The 10,497-nt window shown below is 46.2% G+C and overlaps 1 protein-coding gene across 1 annotated transcript in view; it reads left to right on the top strand.

The window, feature by feature from the left end:
* Positions 1–7,955, top strand: part of LOC144936046 (aquaporin-3-like) — a 32,512-nt gene extending 24,557 nt beyond the window's left edge. Inside the window, exons 5-7 of the mRNA XM_078862855.1 lie at positions 3,564–3,670; positions 6,935–7,152; positions 7,629–7,955. Of these exons, the coding sequence (XP_078718981.1) occupies positions 3,564–3,670; positions 6,935–7,152; positions 7,629–7,830 (527 nt within the window). The 3' untranslated portion in view covers positions 7,831–7,955. The remainder of the gene's footprint in view (positions 1–3,563; positions 3,671–6,934; positions 7,153–7,628) is intronic.
* The last annotated feature ends 2,542 nt before the right edge of the window (positions 7,956–10,497 follow it).

Here is a 10,497-nt window from a genome sequence, read left to right on the forward strand (position 1 = left end):
TCACACCTGCTATGTATGGCAACGTGATAGTTTTGATCGGAGTTTCAAGTGGCTGTTTCTGTATGGTGGGAGAAACAGCTTGGCGGATGGTACGGTCAGAGTATCCGTTCATCCTGAGGGCCCGATGTACATGTCTTAATTCACTGGCCAGGTGGTGTTGGTCAGAAATGCCATGAGCTCTGTGGTATAGCGTTTTGATGAGAGAATTATTTTGAGATGGGTGGTGGTGGGAATCAGGTTTCAAGTAGGAATCTGTGTGGGTGGCTTTTCTGTAGACAGAATGTCCCAAGGATCCGTCAGGTCTCCTCTCAAACAGAATATCTAAGAATGGTAGTTTGCCATCTTTCTCCACTTCCATGGTGAATCTGATGGATGGGTGTTTGGAATTGATTGAATTCGGATGTACCTGCGCTGGTTAGGCATTGCCTCACCAACACTTATTTTACCTGGAATGGCACCTTCTACAAACAGAATGAGGATACCCCTATGGGCTCCCCCTTGTCACCAGTGATAGCCAATATGTTCATGGAAAAGTTTGAATCAGACGCCATCCAGACATCCACCCTGCGTCCTTCCCTGTGGAAGAGGTATGTGGATGACACTTTCGTCATTTGGCCACATGGCCTCCCAACATTGAACCACTTCTTGGACCACATCAATTCCAGACACCCATCCATCAGATCCACCATGTAAGTGGAGAAAAATGGCAAACTAGCATATAAACTTCCATATGATTTATAGATCTGATATAGGACAATTTGTTCATCAGAGGGATGTAAGCCTAGTTATGATTACATTATCCATGACTTCTAGGAATAACATGATGCAATTCATGTCATGTATGATGCAATACCAGGTTCAGATTGCATCATTCATTGTTTTGCTAAAAAATCAAGCACTGTCCAAACTCAGCCAGAGATTTATTCATAGATCCAGTCAAAGATGTATTTTAGTCATTTCTGGTTGAAATTGAGATCCCTTCCCTTTATAACTCACTTATCCTCCACCATTCCCAAGTCAAGGGTCGTATATACTGACCCGTTAGCATATCTTGAAAACTAGAGCCAATCAACAATTTTAAGCATCATTTTCATTCTCAGTGACCCAGGATTAGTAGAGTTGGACTACATTTATTTCCGAAGCATTTTGGCTGTAGACCAGTGTAATCCACCGTGCACCCTCACACGAACTTATCTCATCACTCAATCTCCTCGGTAGTCATCCTCCTGAACGTGTTCCATTCCTTGGCTGCCACTCCATTATTATTCTTGACCATTGATCATCATCGCATGTGTGTCCTGGCAAATTCCAATCTTCACATTTTTGATGATGGCATTAACCTTCATATCTTAATTTTAGAACTTTCGTGACTGCAGGAATTATTATTTGGTTCTTTCGGTTAAGTCACGTCTAAAGATAAAATAATACATTAAATTAAATAATAGAATACGACGTTCCGATTGCAACACAAGCAATCATCATCAGGTATAATGAAATAGCGACATAAAATCTAACCAGAAAACTATAGACAGACATATTAGCAGACAGGTATTACCAAGATACATAGCGAGAGCAACACAAGTAACAGAGAGGGGTGATCGTCTCTGTGTGGTGGCCTTAAATAGACAGAGGGGGGGCGGAGGCAGAGAGGGAGGGGGGTTAGAGAAAAAATTTGCATATCAATTGGTGCTGCTGATTTTCAGGCTTGCTTGCCGTGTAATCGTTCTTGCAGCACCAATTGATATGCAAATTTTTTCTCTAACCCCCCTCCCTCTCTGCCTCCGCCCCCCCTCTGTCTATTTAAGGCCACCACACAGAGACGATCACCCCTCTCTGTTACTTGTGTTGCTCTCGCTATGTATCTTGGTAATACCTGTCTGCTAATATGTCTGTCTATAGTTTTCTGGTTAGATTTTATGTCGCTATTTCATTATACCTGATGATGATTGCTTGTCTTGCAATCGAAACGTCGTATTCTATTATTTAATTTAATTTATTATTTTATCTTTAGACGTGACTTAACCGAAAGAACCAAATAATAACCTTCATATGTTCTCTAATTCACGTGCTCCTATCTGTCTGTCCACGTAATTCCAAACATGTATCTCCCCAGGCTTCTTTGTGCACTGTTTAGATTTTATTCCATTTTAGTCAATTACATTTTTTCTCAGCCATGTCACAGCAAGTAATATGCAATGATAGAAAGCTCCCTTCCCTAGCCGCATCGCTGTGTTGCTTTTCATTGTCAAGTTCAACTTCCAAAAGCATCTCACCATGCCCTCGTCCGCCTCTTTGTTTCATCGTTTCGATTTAATTCCGCCCGCAGTAACTGTCCCTGGTACACACATTTTCTGTGTTGAATTTACGAAAAATATAGGAAAGTGAAAAGTGCGCAAATAAGCATGGAGAGATGCATGCTTGAAATTACATGGACAGATGCAAAGAGCAACACGTGAATTCTAGAGCATACACTGGTTAATGAAATCATCGGAACCGTTAAGAAAAGGGAGTAGGCTTGGGCTGGGCATGTTGATAGAAGGGACGATAACCGGTGGTCAAGAATAGTGATGGAGTGGCAGTCAAGGAATGGAAAACATCCCAAAACACGGTCCACTGGAGAGATGGAGCAAATAAATCAGTTCGTGTGCAGGCGCTGGGTTGTTACATTTGTAATAAAAGACTCGGACGCTTCTCTCTGTCCTGTGTCCTTTATTTGGGTTCGATCTCTTTCCCTCACGGTACTCCCCTATCTACTCTCCACCCTGCAGCCCCAGGCTGCTGTCACTCCCGTAGCCCACACCCTGCAGCCCCAGGCTGCTGTCACTCCCGTAGCCCACGCTCTGCAGCCCCAGGCTGCTGTCACTCCCGTAGCCCACACTCTGCAGCCCCAGGCTGCTGTCGCGCCGTGCAGACCCCTGCTGCCGACTCCTCCCTTGCAGACCCGCTGCTCTCTGCAGCCTCCTCGCTGCTCCTCCTGCCCCAGGGTCGGTCACCGTTGGCCGACGGTGCCGATCCTCCTGGCTTGGGTGTGTGGCGACCTCGCCACTCTCTCTCACCCTTCGCCCTGCGTGGCCTCTCACTTCTCCCAGTTCCCGATCACTCCCGACTGCTTCCGGTTACCCCCCTTATAGACCCTTACCCTCTCCCCCACGTGACGTAACTCCTCCCCCCATGACGTCACTTCCGGAAGGTCGTTTACGCCCGCATTACACATTGCTGGATCCAGGAGATGGTGGCAGCTTGGGGAGGTATTCATCCAGCAGTGGATTGACCATGGCTGATGATGACCAAAATGATGATAAAGATATTCAATAGCTTTAACACATTTATTATTCGTGTAATTTGAAAAGGTCCAGAATGTATCAATAATTTCTAATATTTTACTTTCTGAATGCTTCCTGTAATCGGTGGAAATTTCCATCACACGAATATCGGGCCCCTATTGTTTAAAGGTTATTTAACAATAAACATATAATCAGTAGTGTCTGTCTAATAATCTTCTTCCTTATTCTAATCGATACCAATGAGCAACATTGGCTGTTAACATTGTCATTGTATTGCAGATGCCTTCCTGTACGCCGGCAATGGGAACTACACAATTCAGCTGGCTGGAGTTTTTGCCACTTACCCGTCAGAGCACCTGTCTCTGGGAAATGGATTTGTGGATCAGGTTTATTAATACATTTCAGCACACACACACACACACACGTGCGTTTTGTTACTTCACTTCCAAACAGGCCATTCTACTTTCTGGGTTTTTCGGTAAAGTCACGTAGATAGAAAAATAAATAAATAAATAAAATCACGACGTTTTATCGCAACACGAGCAATCGCCTTCAGGCGAACTGCTGAGGCAGGAGACATATAGCGAGATAACTACTGCAGCAAGAGGTTATAGGTTTGAGATGAGTACAAGCCAAGGGTAAGTGGGCGGGGCTAGAGATGGAATTTACAAGTAATATACCTAGGCCATTGTATTGCTCGAGATTAGAGATTAGCATGCCAATGTGAGACGGCTCCCGCAGCAGCAGCTGTGTTAATGAAACACATTCAACCTATTAAACAACGAGAGCCACCGCCACATCGAGGAAAATGGAAGCAGCGGCTATGTTAGTGAGACATTTAGCCTCTTAATGTCAAGACATGTACCAAGGTAATGTAACTCAGAGAGTCGGAAATAACTGTTAACATCGGCAGGTAGGAATGAAGTATCACAGTCAGTTATGACTTTACCTGGTTAATAACATCCTTCCAATGATTGCTCAGTTTGTACTCATCTTCTCAGTTGAAATTGTGTCTGTGTTAATAGATCTGGATGGCTTCATGGCCAAATCTTTGTTGATAGCCAGTGGGTTTGCAAAGTACCTTCGTCTTGGAGAAATCAATTTCATGTGTGCCCACAGTGTTAAAACAATGATCAGCCACGGCAGAGGTGTTGGTCCTACCGTGTTTCAGATCAACCTTGTGTTCACGAACACGGTCTGAGACATAGTTTCCCCAATGTAACTACTGCCGCAGGCACAGCTGAGTTTGTAGACGCCGGGGTTTTGCATGTCAGGGATCACATCCTTCACAGATGGGATCAGATCACGAATTGTATGTACTGTGTTAAATAGGACCTGGATCTTGTGTTTGCTCATTATTTCGGAAATCTTTTTGGTGACCCCTGCTATGTATGGCAAGGTGATGGTTTTGATTGAGTCCTCAGGTGGTTCTCTCCCAACGGTTGGGGTGATAGCTTTAAGGATTGTGTAGTCCGAATATTCATTCATCTTGAGGACTTGATGTACGTACTCCAGTTCACTGGCTAGGTGGTGGTGGTCGGAAATGGCATTCTATTCTAGTCTTGCACACGGCAGCAATACGTTCAGGAGCTAACTGTGAATGTCGAGGTCTGCTATCCACACGAAAGGGCCTCAGAAGAGAGTTTGTATAGTATCGCTCTTCCTCCATTGAAGAAGCGTAGACTACAGTTATTTACCACATGATCCATCGTGGTGGTTGCATGGCCACAATTGCACTATGGCTTTTCTCAAATTGTCCATGTATGAAGGAGATGTGCGCATCGGGCCATTGATGTTCAGTATCTTCGAGGAACGTCAAAGCCAGGAGGTGCGATGTTTTTGTCTCAGTTAGGGTGTTTATTCTGGATGGCCGCGTTGTTCCACTCAGTTAGCCAGCGTGCTTCCGGATCTGGGTTAAGATTATCGGATGGCGACAGCGCGATTCCAGAAGGGGGGCGTCGAGACACAGGGCACTGACAAGCAACCAAGTCAATCCACTGAGGGAGACTCGTTTTGGTTATGGGATTTCCAGGAGATATCCTCACCTCTCAAACATTTTTCGCTATTTGCATACTCTGCCTGAAACAATATTCTGAGCCTTTCCCAAGAATGTCAATCAAATTGGAGTTTAATATACGGATAAATGCACACATGAGTTTTTCCTGTACACACACACACACCAACCAACAGCAGGCATTAGCCACTAAATTACAGTGTTGTCACCAGAGTACTTGTGCCAGGCTAGATGCACTTTGCGGCTGTCACACGCAGTGTTGAAGGCTTGCTGACAGGAGGTTAAGGGACGGATCCAGGTGCTATGGGTCGACTGAGCAAATTGTCAGATGCACTCTGTGCCTGTGCCAATTTGCTGCGTTTTAGCCGCCTGGTGCTCCACTCGTTCATTGTTGTGAGCGTCCTGTACATATACACACGTGTATGCCTAATATAACGACAAAGATCCCCCTGTAGCCTTAACAGACTGTTGGGGTAAGTGCTGACAGCGATCACCTATTAAGGCCAATCCGAAACACGAAGGGGTGGTGTGGGCAACGCCACACTCGACTGCCTTTGTCTCCTCCGTGCTGATATTTAATCTCCACACAAGGATACTAATTTAAGGCCAAGTCGACCTAGAAGAGACTCAAGACTTGTTTCAGATTTGGCCGTGAGTGGGAATCGAACACAGGTCCCCAAATCATCCATCACCTTGCAACTGTTCAACTCCACATTTTCTCCTGGAATCCTCGTCGAAATTCGTGGACTTAAAAGCAACGTTCACACTCAGAGTTCACACCTCCTGCTCCTACTCAACCCACTCTTTTTACAAGCATGCCCCTTGTGTTTGCATTCCTACTTGTGTTTGATTCATATAAGCCAAAGATGTTTTGACATTATTCGTATCTTTAATATCCCATGCCTTGCTGGCCATCACATCGGCATATGTTCTTTACGTTTGTATATTTATTCGAAAAACGTCGTTCTCTGATTTTATTGTATTTAGAAAAATCTCCAAAAAAAGTCAGAGTGGTTTGCTACACAAACAACCGATAAGGCATTGGTACTTATCTCATGTGTACTGCCCTGAGCAAGGAGTGTAAGATCCACGTTGCTCTGGCAGGGGCGAGTCTATCCATTGGACAACCGCTGTTGACTTTCCCAGTGGATCTAATTGTATCGACCCTAGGAGGGATGATGAGTTCAAGTTAACCCCCAGCCAGGATTTGAAGTCGAGTCCTGCTGATTTTGAGCCACTCCCTCTACCACTGAGCCACCTGGCTGGGTAATCATTAAAACAAATTGTGAATATTCATATTTATCCAGGTGGCTAGACTCATTCAAGAGGGCTTCGCATTGGAATATTTGGCAAAAATGTGTTTTGTGGAGTAGTTAATGGGGAAATATTTCTAAATGTCCACAAACAAGAGAAACCACTGAATACTATGCAAATTTTATGTTCTGCCATCCCCCAGCCATCTCGTAGCCCTGTTGGAATTTCATGGCAATCTCTCCTCTGACGTGCTAGGTTACACGGCTGCACTCTTACATCTGTGTGTCAAGTCCCATAACAGAACCTTTCCATGTTACCGCTGTATAAAACCGACGAGTGCCGTTGCTTAACAGGAAACATTGTGTGTATTGTGTGAGCACAGCTGATTGGCACTGCAGCCCTGCTGGTGTGCATCATGGCGGTGATAGACAAGCGAAACAACCCAGCTCCAAAGGGCATGCAGCCCTACATAATAGGCCTCGTCGTCGTGCTCATTGGGCTCTCCATGGGCTTCAACGCGGGGTACGCCGTGAACCCGGCCCGTGACCTCGGCCCGCGTCTCTTCACGTCCATTGCTGGATGGGGTTGGAAAGTCTTTTCGTGAGTATATGAGGACGAGCACTTGCGTGATCTGTAACCAGAATGCTGGCTCAGGTTGCGATTGGAAGGGTTGCGAGTTCAAATCCTGATGGAGGTATGACTCAACTCATCACCCCTTAAGGGTTGATACATTAAGTACCGCTTTGTGGCGAAGTCAAATTGTAATCCACTGTCAGACTGACCCCCGCCATAGGAATGGGGAATTTTATAAATTGGGTGAGGACTGTAAACGGAAAATGAGCATAATAAAGGTGTTTTGGGTTAGATCGCGTAAATATAAATGTGTCATTAAACCCGGCACCACCCGACACAGCCAACACAGCCAATTAATTAGTAATGCTTGTCACGTAAGCAAAACATGGCAATTAGTTGCGTGTTCAGAACACCATTGTGTTGGAGAGTAAACCCACAACATTTACAAGTGTACTCTGCTCATGTGCCTAACTCGTAATGTGCTCCTGTGTGTGTTGCTGCAGGTCCGGTGGCTACTGGAGCTGGGTGCCTGTGGTGGCACCCATGATTGGTGGGGTGTTGGGTGCGTTTGTTTACGAGCTGTTCGTTGGATTTCATCTTGTGGAGGCGTCACTCCCGCCGGCGGTGGAGCCCCCACCGTCTCCACGAGAAAAAAAGGGGCTCCTCAAGCTCCAGCCAGAAAGCATGGCTGACGTCATGTGCTGAGTCGGCACACGATGGTCTGGGATTGAGCTGCGGGGCCAGTGATTCTCGATGCATTTGAATGAGGCTTATCCAGCTGCGTTTGTGTAACACATCCAACTAAGGGTTTAACATGCTATGTCTGCTAGAACTTTTAGTTTTACTCAAGCTTAATTTCCATGTTTTGGTACTAATGGCGTCAATCACGTCGATTTTAATAAAATATTTTCAAACCTGTGCTGGTTTTTTGTTTGTTTCAGTTTGACACCAAACCTCTTAAATGTCCAACATTTGCTCCCAATAGCAATGCACATACTTTTCACAAAAATAGTCTCTTATGTTTTATGAAGTGCCTCTCAAGATCAATACGTCATCATGGTCAAAGGTGTTGATGCCACCACCGCACCGAACCAACGCGTTCTCCCCTCCACAGCAGATCCCGCATCTGCTGCGGGGTAGACATGCGGCGACTTCCCAGATGCGCCTTCACAGTCTCCCGCCGTCTGCTCTGAGGGCTTCTTACTCTCTTACTCTTGGTTGTCTGACTCTTGGTTGTCTGACTCGCAGAGTCGACGCCAAGGCCCGTCTCGGGAATCGGCCCTCCCCCATCCTGCACAAGTCCCAGCGTCGCCCCCGTTTTAGGGGCCGTCCATAAATGACGTCACGCACCTAAGGGGGGGGGGGGAATCAGACATTTGTGACGATGTGTGACGAGGGGGGGGGGGTTTGAGAAATGCGACGTCACGTAAAAATGTGCAAATTTAAATGAATATAGACAACACGTTCTACTTGATTAAATATACTTAAAAAATATTCTACAACATCAGAATGCAGCGCCACATTAAATACGCACTACAATAACAATAGTTTAAAGCGATTTGAAGCATGTTTTATTTTGGGGGGGGCGGGGGCAGAGCTTTGTGACGTCATTTGAGGGTGGGTCTGACTTTTTGTGACGTCGTGTGACGAATGGGGGGGGGTGTCAAAAATCGTCCAAAATCGCGTGACGTCATTTATGGACGGCCCCATAGCCGAATATATAGACACAGCTACCATATTCCCTTGCGGAATTCTGTCTTGCCATGAAATTCCTCGCACCGTAATTGCGTCACAGTTTAACATCATCATCAGCCATGGTAACTTCACTGTCGGATGAGGACCTTGACACCTCTGCCATTCCACATGGCTCCTTGACAGAGGTGTGGACTCGAGTCATGTGACTTGGACTCGAGTCAGACTCGAGTCATGAATTTGATGACTTGCGACTCGACTTGGACTTGCATAACAATGACTTTGTCCCACCTCTGCTCCTTGATATCGCTCTTGCACGTACAACTAATCTCGTTGCCGGAATGTGGCATACAATGGTAAAGACAACATTCCCATGAAGCCTTCACCGACTGTTGGTGCAAGTGCCGCTAAAGTACTGTGCCGATGAAGGTCGGGACGGCACACGGAGCACATCTGGTCGATCTGCATCTCCCTTTGTCTCTCTGGGGCCGTCCATAAATGACGTCACTCACCCGGGGGGGGGGTCAGACATTTGTGACGATGTGTGACATGGGGGGGGGGGGGGTTGAGAAATGTGACGTCACATCAAAATGCAAAACTTTTAATAAATATAGACAACACGTTCTACTTAATTAAATATACTTTTTAATAAATGTTTTCTCCAACATCAGAGTGCAGCGCCACATTGAATACGCACTACAATGACAATAGTTTAAAGCGATTTGAAGCATGGTTTATTTGGGGGCGGGGGCAGAGCTTTGTGATGTTATATTTGGGGGGGGTGACGCTGTCTGACGATGGGTGGGGGGGTCAAAAATCGTCCAAAATCGCGTGACGTCATTTATGGACGCCCCCTCTGCGTAGACATGTTTATGTTTGAATCTCTGTCTCTCTGAAATATTGTGAAGCCAGATACAGAGATGCGTGTTTGTCTGGCTTCATAAGAACGTCATCCCCGCCGCTGCACTTAAATATATATAACCATTTCCATCGTGGCGTCTCTGGAATTTTAGGAGCTACACAATTTCCAAAAGGTGAATATTTATCAATACCACGCACGACTGACTCTCAGGCGCTAGAACGTTAGGGGCCGTCCATAAATGACGTCACGCGATTTTGGACGATTTTTGACCCCCCCCCCCCCATCGTCACACGATGTCACAAAAATTCAGACCCCCCCCCCAAATATGACGTCACAAAGCTCTGCCCCCCCCCAAATAAAACATGCTTCAAATCGCTTTAAACTATTGTCATTGTAGTGCGTATTCAATGTGGCGCTGCACTCTGATGTTGTAGGAGAAAACATGTATTGAAAAGTCTATTTAATTAAGTAGAACGTGTTGTCTATATTTATTTAAAGTTGCGTATTTTGATGTGACGTCACATTTCTCAACCCCCCCCCCCCCTCGTCACACATTGTCACAAATGTCTGACCCCCCCCCCCCCCCCAGGTGCGTTACGTCATTTATGAACGGCCCCTTAGGGGGGGGGGGGTGCCACAACCCGAATAATGTGTCCTCTAAAATTAATTCATCGCTCGTTAAGCGAGACGCGCCTGGAACTCCCACCACCACCACCAACCACGGAGTTCTGGGTCGTCCCCGGCCCAGTGCCCTCCCCTGGTGATGAGACGGCGGTGGGCGAGGGGCCCTTGCAGCGGCAGCAGAAGCAGCAGCAGCG

The sequence above is a fragment of the Lampetra fluviatilis genome, chromosome 15, assembly GCF_964198595.1.
Source record: "Lampetra fluviatilis chromosome 15, kcLamFluv1.1, whole genome shotgun sequence".
Lineage (NCBI taxonomy): Eukaryota > Metazoa > Chordata > Hyperoartia > Petromyzontiformes > Petromyzontidae > Lampetra > Lampetra fluviatilis.